Source organism: Calliphora vicina, chromosome 3 (assembly GCF_958450345.1).
Source record: "Calliphora vicina chromosome 3, idCalVici1.1, whole genome shotgun sequence".
Taxonomy (NCBI): Eukaryota; Metazoa; Arthropoda; class Insecta; order Diptera; family Calliphoridae; genus Calliphora; species Calliphora vicina.
Genome location: NC_088782.1, coordinates 81551772 through 81568372, shown reverse-complemented (window position 1 = coordinate 81568372; position 16601 = coordinate 81551772). Strand labels below are relative to the sequence as shown.

Below are 16601 nucleotides of genomic sequence, written 5' to 3'. Positions count from 1 at the left end.
ATATTTTTTTTAACGGTAGTTTCGAAACTCCATTTTCAAATTTTTAAAAATTTTGTTAAACAAATTTCAGAATTTTACGATCATCACATTGGGATTTATTGAGATCATAATAGGGAAATTATGTCAATACCTGTTACAGTTTTTCCGTACCTGCGATTTAAATTTTGCGATTTTCAAGAAAAACTATTTTTTGTCTATATTTTGGCGAATGAGACCAATTTTTTTACTGTTATATATTTTAAGTAAAATCTATTCATAATATTATAGCCCTGATAATTTTAAATATAGTCTGAAAGTTTTACTAAAATCGGATAACGTTAACCTTAAATCGTGAAGGTCAAAGGTAAAATTTTTCAATATTTGGAATTTCTAATGAAAATAAAGCAAAATGTTATATATTTTGGGCCAATTTTAATGAAATTTGAGGATCGTTCGGAACTGCTTCCACGGAAGTTTTAGAGGACATATACCACTCCTTTTAAAGAGTTCTTGAAGTGTGCCGGCCGGAACACTAGGTCTAGTAGTTATGTTCTGAAAATCTGAGCCCATTCGGACAACAATTTCGGGACGCACATCAAGGTCAAAGGTCAGATAAATGCAAAATTTTACTATTTATATGAAATAAATTTATGAAACTCCTTAACATTCTGCATTATTTTACAGAAATATGTAGATTTATTTGTATTAATGGAAATTACAGTAAAAAAATGTTTTGGAGACTAACCCTGTATCTCCTTTGGGTCACAAAGACCTACAAACTGTATTATCACTAAAATTCGGAAAAAAAAAATTTTTTTTCAGTTTTAGAAAACTTTGCTACTAAATAATTACTTTTGCAATCGAATGCAAAATAATCAAAATGTCGTTGTAATGAGGTATAGACGATCAAAATTTGTTAAAAAATGGTAATGTTATTAAAAATTCCTCAGACCATTAACGTGTCTTAGGCCACTTGAACAAAAAATTTAGGAAAAACATTAACATATTTTAAGAAATATGAAAATAAAAGGTAATTTTTACTTAAAATATATCCGTATTTATTTGTGTATGAGTTTTTGTCTTCGTAGGATACCGCTAACCTATTCGCAGTTATAACCGACAAAATTAATTTTTTTTAACTGCAGATAAAAAAAATCCATTTTCAAATTTTTAAAAATTTTGTTAAACAAATTTCAGAATTTGTTGATCATCACGTTGGGATTTGTTGAGATTATAATAGCGAATAAAAATATTAAAAATTTATGTCAATTATTGGGTCACAATTTAAAAAAATCATTGTACATATTCGTATGTATATTGAAAAACAAAAAGAGAAATTCTAGATAAATTTTATCTATATAAATAATAAAACAATCAATTGTCATTCATTGGTAATTGCATCAGTTGAGAACGGCCGGACCGATTTAGACATTTTTTTTAAATGTTGGTTATAGTCCAACTTAGGGTTTTACGGAATGAAAGATTGACCACGCCCACTTTTTTCGATTTATCTATAATCGGAAAACGACTATTTGGCTAATTTTTTTTTAAATGTTCGTAGTAAAATTCGTAAGAAAAATTTACCACGCGCACTTTTTTTCGAGATATCTAAAATCGCAGAACGCCAGGACCGATTTGGCTATTTTGTTTTAAATGTTCGCAATACGCTCACTAATACGCCCACTTATCAAATGCTGTAAATATGTGACCGAAGGTAGTGATAGGCATCTGAAAAATGGTTGATCGACCGCCATCTACAACATTGACCAGATTTTTTGATATGTGCCGGAATGATAAATTTGGCCGAACGCTGCTATAATCCTTGGAATATATACTTGGAATCAATCGTTAATGAAATTTCAACGACGGAAACAAGGCATTCCAGTTCCAGGTTTCCCCCATTTATTTTCTAACGACACATTAGGTCCATCCGAGAAACGATGAGTGTTTCTATTTCCGTTGGCCAAAAATCGATTTTTTATATAAAAACTCACAATATCTAAAATCGCTAATAATTTGGCCAATAAACGTTTAATCAAGAAAGGCAGGTCGATCTGTGATCACTCATATTTCTGAACAAAAATAGATTTTTTATATAAAAACTAAAAAATATCTAAATTTGCTAATAACTTGGCCAATAAGCGTTTAATCAAGAAAAGGAGCTTGATCTGTGATGACTCGTATTTCTGGCCAAAAATCGATTTTTTATATAAAAACTCACCATATCTAAAGTCACTAATATCTTGGCCAATAAGCGTTTAATCAAGAAAAGGAGCACGATCTGTGATCACTCATATTTCTGAAGAAAAATCGATTTTTTATATAAAAACTCAAAATTCACTAATAATTCACTAAAGCGTTTAATCAAGAAAAAGCAGCTCGATCTGTGATCACTCATAAATCTCAAAAAAACTCGATTTTTTATATAAAAACTCACAATATCTAAAATCGTTTAATCAAGAAACGCAGCTCGATCTGTGATCACTCATATTTCTAAACAAAAACCGATTTTTTATATAAAAACTCAAAATATCTAAATTCGCTAATAATTTGCGCAATAAGTGTTTAATCAAGAAAAAGGGCTCGATCTCTGATCACTCATATTTCTGACAAAAACTCGATTTTTTATATAAAAACTCACAATATCTAAAATCGTTAATAACTTGGCCAATCAAGAAAATGGGCTAGATCTGTGCTCTCTTTTGTTATGTCTTATTTCTGACTTTCTGGTTGAATTTTCCGTTTTGATGTATTCAGGGTCTTATAGTAAAATTTCACGTATAATTTTTTTGTAGAACATTTTAACCCCTTAAACCCTTGTTTTAATGGTGGTTTTTGCACTTTTTTAAAAGAAGGACAAAAAAAGTCCCATGCTTTGAGCATTTAGAGGGTTAACATATTCTACAAAAATATTCTCCGTAACATTTTACATAACTTTGCTGAACACATATTATACCTAAAATGTAAGGATCATATGGTTTCTTATGAAGATTAACAATAAGAATGTGCCAGAGTTGGGAAACTTTAACCACCCCTCAAAGGAAATTTAGATGTAAACTTTAAAAACGCCGATACATGTGTCTTTTTTTTTGTCTCCTCTGTCAAAATTTATTAGTCGGACCTTGTAATTTTGAAAAAAATTTTAGTTTGTTGTATAGTGTAATAATTTAGGATAACATGTCTCTAGTTTCAAGTTTATTGGTTCATTGTAATGTGGATTCTAGCTCATTCGAAAAGTATTATTAGAATAAAAAAAGTACCATAAAGATCCATATTGTGTGTACCCACTCAGCATCATTAATGCCTAATTTCATATATCTGTACTATTGCCAACTATTATGTACATACGTAAAATAATTTAATGTAATCTATATATATAAAAGTGAATGTGTGTTTATATGTATGTATGTATGTATATATGTATGTATATTTATTGGTTTGAAGCAGTAATGCGCAGCCCATAGCACAATTGTGCAGAATAAAATCACACGTATTCTTATGCTCTTACATTTTAGTAGTCGTTGTCCACTCAACGAGACAACTAGGAATACGCATGAGCACTGGTGTATGACTTTTTCTTTATTTTTTCAGTTTTTGTATTTGTGTGTTTGTAGGTGCACTGAATAAAATAAAGAATTGAATGTGTTGGTGAGAGTAAGTGTATTGGTGAGAGGATTTATTTTTGCGAACCTCTGGTTTGAAGTCTATAGACGTCTAAACGGCTAACCAGATTTTGACTGTATGTTTCTCTATATCTGGAAGGAACAATAGGATACTTTTTGTTTTAAATTTTGTGGGCGTGGTACCTCCCATACAAAGTTAATTTTAAATATCATATATTTTTGAAACAATAAAAGCTATGGTCCTCAAATTTTGCATGAACAATACCACCGTTTGTATAAATATTTGAGGACAAAAAGGGAGTAGAAGCCACACAGGGCGTGGCACCTCCCATATGATGATAATTAAAAAATCTATTATATGGGATACAATAAGAGATAGAGTCCATAAATTTTGCACGGTTATTCTATCATCAATATTAATAGTTAGGACAAGCATGGGCGGACTATCAATAGTGTGCGTGGCACATCCCATACAAACTAAATACTAAAAATCATATCTATATGTATAATTTTGATATGTAAAGCATGAATTACATATTTAGGCCAAATATTGGCAAACTAGCAAAAGTGGGCGTGGCACCTTCCATAGATATAATGACAAATTATATATAGGGAAAGCTATAGCAGCTATCAATATTAATTTTTAGTACAGAAGTGTGCGGACTACCAACAATATTAAGTAAGTTAAAATTTGTATACAATTGAAACCCTTATACAGGTACTTTATTTACGCTAATTCGATATAACGCGAACTCAAATTAGCAACCATTATTTCAAATACGCGACTTTTTTTACACGATTTTTATATAACACGGATTTCTTTTTTGAAAACTTCGTTAATTTTTATGAATTTTGTGTTATGTTTTGATCTCTTTTATGTATTAGAATATTTTGTTTTTTTAATTGACATTTTTTTCATAATTATCGATAAGAAATTATTTTTTTAGTTGAGTTTTTTTACTTTACTTTTGTTTTAAGTAAGTTTTTAAAAGTACAAATATCGTCGCCTTAAATGCAAACGGACATTACATTTTTATTGTTTTTACAGGATACGTTATAAAATCAATAACAATAGAGTATTCTTGGCAATTGTTCAATCAAAAACTCGATTTTGAATTTTTGAGTAGTTACGTCCGCTTTAATTTAAGGTGGGGATATGTTGTACATATGTGTTTTCTAGTTAACGCGATTTTTAGGTACCAATTTCTTTTTTGTTATGTGACTGATGTATTGTTTTACGCGAAATAAAAAATTATTGGCCCCACAAAAGCATTTCGTTCTAAATTAGAACCTCGTTTTACGCGAATTTGATTTACACGCTATTTTTTTGGGCCCAACAAACCGCGTAAATGGAGGCCTACTTGTATATGAAATCGATGTCTTCCGATCGAAATTGATCGGAATGATATTTGCACCAAGGTTAGTTCTATTGGATAGTAACTCAGACACAATTTTTCAACAAGATCGGTCGAGAACTCTCTGAGTTATAGGGGGTCAAATTTTGACATTTTGGTCAAACAGGTGTTTTTTCTTATCCATGTAACTTATTACCTATTGTTCTTAGCAAAATGTGTCCCAAATAGTTTAGATAGCTCTTTCTTCAATCTTTCGAAAAAAAATATTTAAGAAAAAAAAAAAAATTTTAATATTTTTTTTCCGAAATAAAAATTTTTTTGACTTTTTTTTTTAAATGGGCCCTTTTTTTCTTAAAATAAAGCTTAGATATTTTCCTTGAACACCTATTTGGTCGCTTAGTGTGATGCGAGTGGGATATCTATCAAAATAAATATTTTGTAACTAACGCTTAGTGGGATGCGAGTGGGATATCTATCAAAATAAATGTTTTGTAACTCAAGACATACAATTTTTGTGTTAAAACATAGATATCCCACTCGTATCCCACTATGCGACCAAATAGGTCTTAAAGGTAAAGAACTAAGCTTTCTTTTGAGCAAAAATTTTTTTTAAAAAAAATCGATTTTGCAAAAAAAAGTCAAAAATTGTATTTCTTGAGTTATAAAATATTTATTTTGATAGATATACCACTCGCATCCCACTAAGGGACTAAAAATATCTTAAAGGAATGGACCTAAGCTCTCTTTTGACTAAAAAAAAAAATTAAAAAGGGCCCATTTTGAAAAAAATTCGTATTTGCAAAAAAAAAAGTCAAAAATTGTAAGTCTTGAGTTAAAAAATATTTATTTTGATAGATATCCCACTCGCATCCCACTAAGCGACCAAATAGGTGTTCAAGGAAAATATCTAAGCTTTATTTTAAGAAAAAAAGGGCCCATTTAAAAAAAAGTCAAAAAAGTTTTTGATTTCGGAAAAAAAATATTAAATTTTTTTTTTTTTAATATTTTTTTCGAAAGATTGAAGAAAGAGCTATCTAAACTATTTGGGACACATTTTGCTAAGAACAATAGGTAATAAGTTACATGGATAAGAAAAAACACCTGTTTGACCAAAATGTCAAAATTTGACCCCCTATAACTCAGAGAGTTCTCGACCGATCTTGTTGAAAAATTGTGACTGAGTTACTATCCAATAGAACTATCTATAGAATTTCATCCCGATCGGAAGACATCGATTTCAAAAGTTGGTTCACTTGATATGAAATGCCCCATATATAAAAGTCAATGCGTGTTTGTTTGTATGATTGTTATCGTATTTGTAATGGCATTCGACTTACAATAAGACAATTAATGAACAATCTAATCGGAGCGACCGATTGTAGTTTCCTATTTGCTTAGTATTTGCAATGATAATTGATAAAGCTCAACGTCAGTATTTGCAAGTTAAATCTAGAATATCCATGTTTTTCACATGAACAGAAACTGATATCAGATAGACTAACCCCCATTTTCTCAATATCTGGCTATCGTTTTTCGTAACGATATACCTCCAATTAACATTTTTTTTGTATGAGAACTGTCAGTTTATCGTCACGATAAAAAATAACCAGAGATTGAGAAAATGGGGGTAAATATATTGTAAATCTATACGGTACGGGTAGCGAAGCACATCGGGTTTTAGCTAGTAAAAAGTATAATTAGAAGATAAAGTACCAATTTTGCACAACTGAACCCGCGTCAAGTTTGAAATCAAAGTAATTTCCTGATTATAGGTTCAATATTATAGAAAATTCAAAAAGTACCATTTTGAAGAACGAAAAAGTACACCTTAGTTTGGTTTAATTCACCTTTTCTTGATTTTTTTCATTACTGAGAAGCATATTAACCAACTTTAATGTATATAAGCTAACTAATTTAATAAGTAAAATAATAAAAGTGCCATTAAAAGAAAATGTACCAATTTTCCTTTATCACCTTACCTTTTAAATTTGTTAGCTTTTCCTATATTATTAACTGATTTCTATAACACTTGATATTTAATAAATTATCACAAAACCGACCGAAACCGATCGGTTTTAAATTTTTTAAAACCGAAGCCGCGGTTTTGAAATTCTTCGGTTTTTTGGAAACTCTAATATAAACAACAATCAAGTAAATTCTTAAAAATATTTTGTTTTTCTTTTTTGTTATTTTTATACTTTCACATGTTTCACATATTTCACATTAAAATTATTGTTGCTAAACATTTTTTAACTCACAAGAAATCTAAATAGGTTTTTCAAAAATGTTTGAGGAGGATATGACCACTCGTGATCTTTTTAGTATCTAAAAAATACATATTCTATTGTAACATAGATCTAAAAAGCAAAATTCTACTAATAAGAATACAATTTAAAAAAAACCTTTTTATGAATAAGAATATAAAAAATTCTTTATTTTAATTTTAGTGGTGCAAGAGTTTTGGAATCCATAAAGAATCTACTTTCCGCGAGTTGAAGGCAGAACAATCAAAAATTAATTATGTCATTGGTGTAAATGTGCAGAGAGGAACTGGAGTATATAGTTGTACAACATTTATTACACTTACTCCTCGTTTTCAACTGTATAATAGAAGTACAAACAGGCTGGAATTTGCTCAGAAGTGCGATATCAAGGAAATGGTATGTATTAACATTGTTATTAATCTGTTTACATTATGGTGTTCCCGTTTGTATGGAAGAAAAAAAGGTTCGATGTTTCCAACTAAAATTATAGTTTAGTTTGTTTGAGGACACAATTTCTCAATATGGTTGTCCTGGCGTCACATAGCTATATTTTATCTGTTATAGTTTGACAGATATTTGCATTTGAAAATTAAAATTTCAGTTTTTAAATACTTAGTCTGGATTTTTGCTAATAGCGGATCAAAATCTCTCTTATTTTCCAAAAAATTATAAGGAAAATATAAGATATACATTAGAGTGACAATCAGTTGTATGGAAAAAAAATTTCGTTAAAATTTTGAAGAGTGCCGGGTGGAATATTGTGACACTAGGCCTAAAAGTTAAGTGCTGAAAATTTGGGTCAAATCGGACAACGATTTCTGGACGCGCATCGAGGTCAAAGTTCAGATATATGCTAAATTTTACTATTTATATGGAATAAATAGGTAAATCTTGTTAACTTTCTGCATTGTTTTCTAGAAATATGTAGATTTATTTATATTAATGAATATTACATTAAAAATTTTTTTTTGGAAATTGAGCCTGTATCTCCTTTGGGTCAAAATGACCCAAAAACTGTATTATTGCCAAAAATTTTGCTACTAAAAAAATACTTCTGCAATTGAATGCAAAAGAATCGAAATGTGTACGTAATTATCGTTGTAATGAGATATAAATGACAAAATTTGGTTAAAAAATGGTAAAGTTATTACAAATTCGCCAGACCTTTCATGTGTCTCAGGCCACTTGAACAAGAAATTTAGGAAAAAAAATTAACATATTTCGAGAAAAATTATGTGTATGAGTTTTTGTCTTCGTAGGATACCGTTAACCTATTCGCGGTACCGTGAAATAGCTCCCAAATGAAATAAATCCCAATGAAATAACTCCCAATGAAACAACTCCCATTAAAAATGAAATAATTCCCAAACTTGAAAAATTAAATAACTGCCAAAGGGTAAAATTAAATTATTCCCAATAATCGGCGGTTTCATAATTTTAAAAATATTAGTCCCAAAGAAGCGAAATAACTCCCAATGAAATAAATCCCAATAGTAATGAAATAATTCATAATCCGAAGTAATTTATTAGTGTAATCTAACTCCCAATGAAATAAAGAACTACAAAAGTGAAATTATTCTTCGCTTACCAAACATTTTTGCATTGCGGGCCTGAGGCGTAGCGCAAAATTTTCCTCCTCTGGGGTGTATCAAAAACTGGCTTCGTTCAGAAATGTTTTTGGCATTGGCCAAAAACATCAAAAACTGGCTTCGCTCAGAAAAGATTTCTTTAATTTATAATATTTCAGAAAGCCGATTTTCATTTCGCATTTCACATTAATATCATTACGACCTTACAAAAGCCGACATTGTAAAAATAATCTTTTCTGAGCGAAGCCAGTTTTTGATACACCCCAAATGAAAAAACTTTGAGCGAAGCCAGATTTTGATACACGAAAGAGGAGAAAACCTTAGCTCCCGGCCAAAGGCCGGCAATGCAAAACAAATTTTCTGAGCAAAGCCATTTTTTAGTATTTTGCTTTTTCAAGTTGAACCCAACAAAAATGAAATAACTCCCAATACAGTGATATAACTCCTAATTACACAGTGCAACAGTGAAAAAAACACACGATCATGACTATATAGGTTCGACTCTACTACCAAAGGGTAGTAAAAACCTATACTCAGTTTGTCCATTTTGGTGACCGATTTTTTTTTATGGGCCCCCAAAATTTCTGAAAATCAGTTGGGCCTCTAAAAAAGGTGTCATCAGTTTTTGGTTAACAGCTAATTCAGACTTTGTGATACGGCTTAACTTTATATGGCAATAATATAGCTAAGATTCCGCCAAATAAATTTTGTTACAATTTTTTTTCCAAAAAATAGCTTTTTCGTGCACTTTTGTTGAAAAATTATAGGAAGAAATTTTTTTTTTTTACTTTTTTTAGAATAACTTCCAGGGTCTCCTAATTTTTCGCTAACAATATTTAGCAAAGTTATAGCTACTGTTAAGTTAAACAACTCTTGAAAACATATCAATGCATTCTGAACGTGTCTAGTCACTCTAAATAGCACATAAAGATCACTTTGTACCTTAACAATGTTCGTTTTTACTATTTTTTTACGCTAAAACAAAGATTTTTTGTTAAAATAGTATGATCAAGTCCACACTTCTATGTTGTGCTGTATTATTTACTCGGCTGAGGTGTTCGGAATGGGGATCAGTGAGTGGACCCTCAATGTCACACATTTAAAAAAAAATCGCCAAAAAGCCATTTATGATCCGAATGAGCTGAAATTTAAAATGTAGATAGTCCTTGAGAAGATCTACAAAAATATGCTTTTATCTGTAGGTATCTCTTTTAGTTCAAGAGATATTTAAGTTTAATTTTTTTTTAAATTTTGCTCGATCTTTTTTTTTGTATTTTTTATATGATGGGCTTACGAAAGGTCGAAATTTGTTTTTTATATACGACGTATATTTGCGATAAAATTCTAAAGAAAATAAAATAAACCTGATAACAATTATTTCGTCCCTATAAAAAGTTACACGCATCCAAAGTTGAAGCATCTTTTTATATATTTCAACTTTGTATGCGTGTGTTTTTTAATGTTTCTCCCAAAAAAGTCCCCATATTTTTTCTTTTATAAAACACTCATTTTCTTCGTGGCTATATAAATTTGTTTATTATCTGGAAAGAAAACTTAATGCAAAAACGTATAAAGTAAAATTTGACTAACTTAAGCGGACATTGTACCCCCCAGCCCTATCCAAACTTAGCCAATTTTGAAACAAAATTTTAGGTTTGAGTAAAAAATTCTAAAAACGCAAAGCACCGATCCTCAAAAGCTCGTCATATTTGTATAGCCCTATATATTGTTTATATACACACAAAACGTTTTTACTATCATACTGTAAATAACGTCAAAGTGCGCTATTTTCTAAAAAAAATTCAGTTTTTTTAACACGTTTTAGGAATTTCGATGTTTGAAAAGAAGGAATGGCAACATTAGTGATGCCATTGATTTAAGAACATTTAGATCTATATTACTTCCAAATCTTATTGTGATGTCTGTAACTGTTCACATTTTACATTAATTCAAAGTTTTTATTTTTCTTGATGGAAAATCACCAGTTTATAATATAGTTAGTTTTTAAGGTAAAATACGTCCGAAAAAACACAAAATTTATTCATTTCACTAAAATGTCAATCTCCAAGTCATAGGGTTTCCACCGATATCAAAAACTTATATAAAGAGCTTATATTTACTCTTCAGAAGCTCCACAAACCTTACCCACTTTCAAAAATTTTAAAGTTTTTTCATATCTTGCATCAAACCGGTCTTGCGTGATCAAGATTGGATAAAGTGATGCGCCCGGATCATACCGATAATGATTTGCCCATTCTTCGTTATTCCAGCACAATAGAGAAGTATAACCTCGAACATACATTTTTAACAACAAATTTTTGTTTTATGGTCAAAGAATAGTAAAAAACTAAAATTTTTAAGCTACAAAGTGATTTGATTTGACAGCTATTTAGAATGCCTAGATATGTTCGGATTGCATTGATATGTTCACAAGAGTTATTCAGATTTACTGGAGCTACAGCTTTGCAAAATATTGTTATTGAAAAATTAGGAGTCCCTGGAAGTTATTCTAAAAAATGTAAAAAAAATTTTTTTTTTTCCTATCTTTTTTCAACAAAAGTGCACGAAAAAGCTATTTTTTGGCAACAAGTTTTAACAAAATTTATTTGCCGCACTCTTAGCTATATTATTGCCATATAAAGTTAAGCCATATCACAAAGTCTGAATTAGCTGTTAACCAAAAACTGATGACACCTTTTTTAGAGGCCCCACTGATTTTCAGAAACTTTGGGGAACCATAAAAAAAAATCGGTCACCAAAATGGACAAACTGAGTATAGGGTTTTACTACCCTTTGGTAGTAGAGTCGAACCTATACTGTCATGATCTTGTGTTTTTCCAAAAGTCTTCATTTGTTGCATAGTGTTATCAAAATAAAATGAAATAAAACCCAACAAAAATTTCATTGGGAGTTGTTTCATTGGCAGTTATTGCATTATGAAATAACTCCCAACAAAAAATTATGAAATAACTCCCTATGCGTTAGGAGTTGTTTCATAATGAAATAATTCCCAAGTTGTATGAAAAATTTGTTGGGTGTTATTTTATTTTTTCGTGGGGAGTTATTTCATTAGGGAGTTATTTCACGGTACCCCTATTCGCAGGTATGGCCAAAAAAAAATATTTTTTTTAACGGCTCTTTCGAATCTCCATTTCAATTTCAGAGTTTTTCGATCATCACATTGTGATTTATTGAGATCATAATAGGGAATAAAAGGATGAAAAATTTATATCAATACCTCTTCAGTTTTTCCGTACCTGCGATTTAAATTTTGCGATTTTCAAGAAAAACTAATTTTTTGTCCATATTTTGGCGAATGAGCCCAATTTCCTTACTGTTACAAATTTTAAGTAGAACCTATTCATAATATTATAGCCCTGGTAATTTTAAATACGGTCTGAAAGTTTTACTAAAATCGGAAAACGTTAACTTTTAAATCGTGAAGGTCAAAGATCAAATTTTTCAATATTTGGGATTTCTAATGAAAAGATAGCGAAATGTTATATATTTTGGGCCGATTTTAATGAAACTTGTGGAAACTATACATTGGGGTCTAGCATTTACAATAACAGTGCAAAAATGGATTTTAACCTTTAAGAGCACTTGGGGTCAAAATGGCTGTGTTTTTTGAGATTTTAAAAGTTGAGGGTCATTTGGACCCCAAGTGCGACTAAGGGTTAATTTCCATTTTTGTGCTGTTATTTTAAATTCTGAACTTTATATTATATTTTCCTCAAGTTTCATTAAAATCGGCCCAAAATATATAACATTTGGCTATATTTTCATTAGAAATTCCAAATATTGAAAAATTGTTTACCTTTACGATTTAAAGGTTAACGTTATCCGATTTTAGTAAAACTTTCAGACTATATTTAAAATTACCAGGGCTATAATATTATGAATAGATTTTACTTAAAATGTATAACAGTAAAAAAAATTGGCCTCATTCGCCAAAATATGGACAAAAAAATAGTTTTTCTTGAAAATCGCAAAATTTAAATCACAGGTACGGAAAAACTGCAACAGGTATAGACATAATTTTTTCATATTTTTATTCCCTGTTATGATCTCAATAAATCCCAATGTTATGATCGAAAAATTTTTAAATTTGTTTAACAAAATTTTTAAAAATTTGAAAATGGAGATTCGAAACAGCCGTTAAAAAAAATATTTTTTTTGACCATACCTGCGAATAGGTTAACGGTATCATACGAAGGCAAAAACTCATACACAAGTAAATACGGATATATGTTAAATAAAAATTAGCATTTATTTTAATTTTTCTCGAAATATGTTAATTTTTTTCCTAAATTTCTTGTTCAAGTGGCCTGAGACACATGAAAGGTCTGGCGAATTTGTAATAACTTTACCATTTTTTAACCAAATTTTGTAATTTATATCTCATTACAACGATAATTACACATTTCGATTCTTTTGCATTCAATTGCAAAAGTATTTTTTTAGTAGCAACATTTTTTAAAAAACTGAAAAATTTGCATTTTTCCCGAATTTTGGCGATAATACAGCTTTTGGGTCATTTTGACCCAAAGGAGATACAGGCTCAATTTCCAAAAAATGATGTAATGATTTTAATGTAATATTCATTAATATAAATAAATCTACATATTTCTAGAAAACAATGCAGAAAGTTAACGAGATTTACCTATTTATTTCATATAAATAGTAAAATTTAGCATATATCTGAACTTTGACCTCGATGCGCGTCCAGAAATCGTTGTCCGATTTGGCCCAAATTTTCAGCACTTAACTTTTAGGCCTAGTGTCACAATATTCCACCCGGCACTCTTTGAAATCTTAAAAAAAAATCGGCTGTCACTCTAATATACATACTTATTATATCAACGTGTAGCAAATTATGACTTCTTTTCAATAACGTATAAATTATATAAGAATTAAAAAATTTATGGAAGAGTTTTTGCAAAACTATAGCTAATTTTATTTTTTAAAATGCAATAAATGTTTTGTTTATGAAAGGTTTTTAATGATACCTCGGACTGAAGAATGCTGCATCCATTTGGGAGTCTAAAGGACATTCTTATCCCAAATTATGGATAGCCTCGTTGAATCAAGGGAGACACCATCAAGGGGCTGAGATTGAGAAACCGAAGTTCCTTAGGAAGAAGGGTTTTGGGTGCAGTAATCAGTATGAAACGTCCGTAGGATCTATAATTCCATTCGTTGAGCCTTAAGGCCGAGTTCAGTGCCAACTTTCTGGCCATTAGATTTAGCGGTAGCCAGTTAAGTAGAGTGAAGAACGACCTCGTCGCGGTAGTACGCAATGCCCCTATTATCAGAATTACCATGTTTCTTAATACCCTCTCAAAGAATATACGGTTGGAGACCGTATCCATTGCCTTCCACCAGACAGAGACCTCATAGAATAGTATAGGTTTAGTAACCGTATACCCCATCTTGTGCCTATGGCCTTTTTGCAGACATACATAGCTGTCATGGCCTTAGATGCCCTTGCCTCAGTATTGAGTTTCCAGCACGCAAAGAAAAAACACAGTTATGGGAACCAGAATCTGTAACTATCATTAATGATTGGTTTTATTTTTATGACAAACATGTAAAATATTACACAATGAGGAAAAAAATATGGTTCTATAAGTTATCATAATATTGTCCCTACGTAACTATAATATGATTCTCTCAATAATAATATGATACAATTTTTGTTAAATTTTTTATCATAAAATGGTCACAACCATCATAATATGGTTTTACTTTTCTAATAATTTAATCCTCACAGCCATTTAGATTTACCATAATATGGTCTATTTTTGTAATATAGTCCCTCCAATAATAATACAAAATATTTGGAAGAAACATTTTATTTTTAACTTAAATTTATAGTTATAATCAGGGAAACCGGAAATATGCTCTAAAAAAGCGTTTTAAGCGCTTTAAATATGCAGTAAAAACTTTAAAATATGCTCTTAAAATTAAAAAAATATGGTCTTAAAAAAACAAACTTTTACATAATTTTTAACAAAAAAATATACTTTTATTTAAAAAAATGAACACAATTCATTTCTAAAAAGGTAAAGTAACATAAAATAAACAAAAATAACAAGTATAACAAAAAACAAGTAAGAGTGCTATATTCGGCTCTGCCGAATCTTATATACCCTTCACCAAATTATACTTCAAAATTTTAAATACAAAATTTAATTTTTTTCCAGCTGTTTTTTGTCATTTTTTGGAAAAAAATTTTTTCGATTGTTATTTAAAATTTTTTTTTTTAGTGAAAAAAAAATTCGGATTAAAATTTTTTTCAGATTTTGACCCATTGTAGGTCCATCTTACTATGGTCTTATATACGTCGTTGCAAATGTCTTTAAAATATCTATCATTAGATATCCATATTGTCTATATAATGTCTTAGTAATCCAGATATACGTCAAAATAGGTAAAAAATCGAGGTTGTCTTGGTTTTTTCCTCATATCTCAGCCATTTGTGGACCGATTTTGCTGATTTTAAATAGCAAAATTCTCGAAAGCATCTCTGACAGAATTATTGAAGATTTGGATCCCGAAGATATCTGGGGTCTTCAGAAAATTGATTTCAACAGACAGACGGACATGGCTTAATCGACTCCGCTATCTATAAGGATCCAGAATATATATACTTTATAGGGTCGGAAATGAAAAATGTAAAATTACAAACGGAATTACAAACTTATATATGTATACTAGAGTGATAGCCGATATTTTTTTTTAGATTTCGAAGAGTGCCGGGTGTAATATTGTGACACTAGGCCTAAAAGATAAATGCTGAAAATTTAAAATTTTGCATATATCTGATCTTTGACCTCGATGCGCGTCCAGAAATCGTTGTCCGATTTGGCTCAAATTTTCAACATTTATCTTTTAGGCCTAGTGTCACAATATTCCACCCGGCACTCTTCAAAATTTAACCAAAATTTTTTTCCATACAACTGATTGTCACTCTAATGTATACCCTTCTCACGAAGGTGAAGGGTATAATAAATACAACATAAACACAATAGGAACTTAAGTTATGAAAAGGAGGTATTTTTTGATGATATTTTATATATGTAAATATAAAGTCACTTCTTCAATTGAGGTTATTATGGCAATAAATTGCGAAATGTTGACTTTAAATTTTTAAACAATCGCCTGTCAGAAAGTAATTTTATTTTCTATAAATATTTTTATAGATTCTATTAATGTTTTTGTTTGATTTTTATTTTAATACAACACTTGGGATAAAACAACAACACAAGCAAGTAAATAAGGGTGTTTGTTGTTATCATGTGCATATTAGCAGCGTTGCCACTCATAAAATATTTTTCCTACCAAATTTCTAATTAAAAACTACCAAAGCCTACCAAAACCTACCAAATTTAAAATATTTGAGAAATGCTATATGGATTCGTTTCAAAATTAATAGTTAACTATATAATTATATTCTTGCTGCTATAAAATTACCCAGATGAAGAAAGTTATTTAATAACACTACAATCATAAATATGTTAAAATCGTTCAGTTTTCGAGATTTTATTTTTGAGTCGATTTAACGATGTCCTTCGTACGTCTGTCTGGCTAGTTGTCCATATATTTCATTATCCGTCATAAATGCTTGATTTATATAGATATTAAATAACATTTTTACAAATATATTACACCTAAAAATTCAATTCATAATTGATCATAGCTTTCATATATGGCCCTCTTCCGAAAATTACTTAAACGAGCATAAAACTCCTAAAAGTGTTGGTATCCCGAAAAAATTCAACACAAATA

At 30.0% G+C, this 16601-nt stretch overlaps 1 protein-coding gene across 2 annotated transcripts in view; it reads left to right on the top strand.

The window, feature by feature from the left end:
* Vps13D (vacuolar protein sorting 13D) overlaps positions 1-16601 on the top strand; it is an 862750-nt gene that overhangs the window by 503758 nt on the left and 342391 nt on the right. For both annotated transcript variants that reach the window (XM_065502881.1, XM_065502880.1), the window contains exon 14: positions 7405-7617. In XM_065502881.1, coding sequence (XP_065358953.1) covers positions 7405-7617 — 213 coding nt within the window. The remainder of the gene's footprint in view (positions 1-7404; positions 7618-16601) is intronic.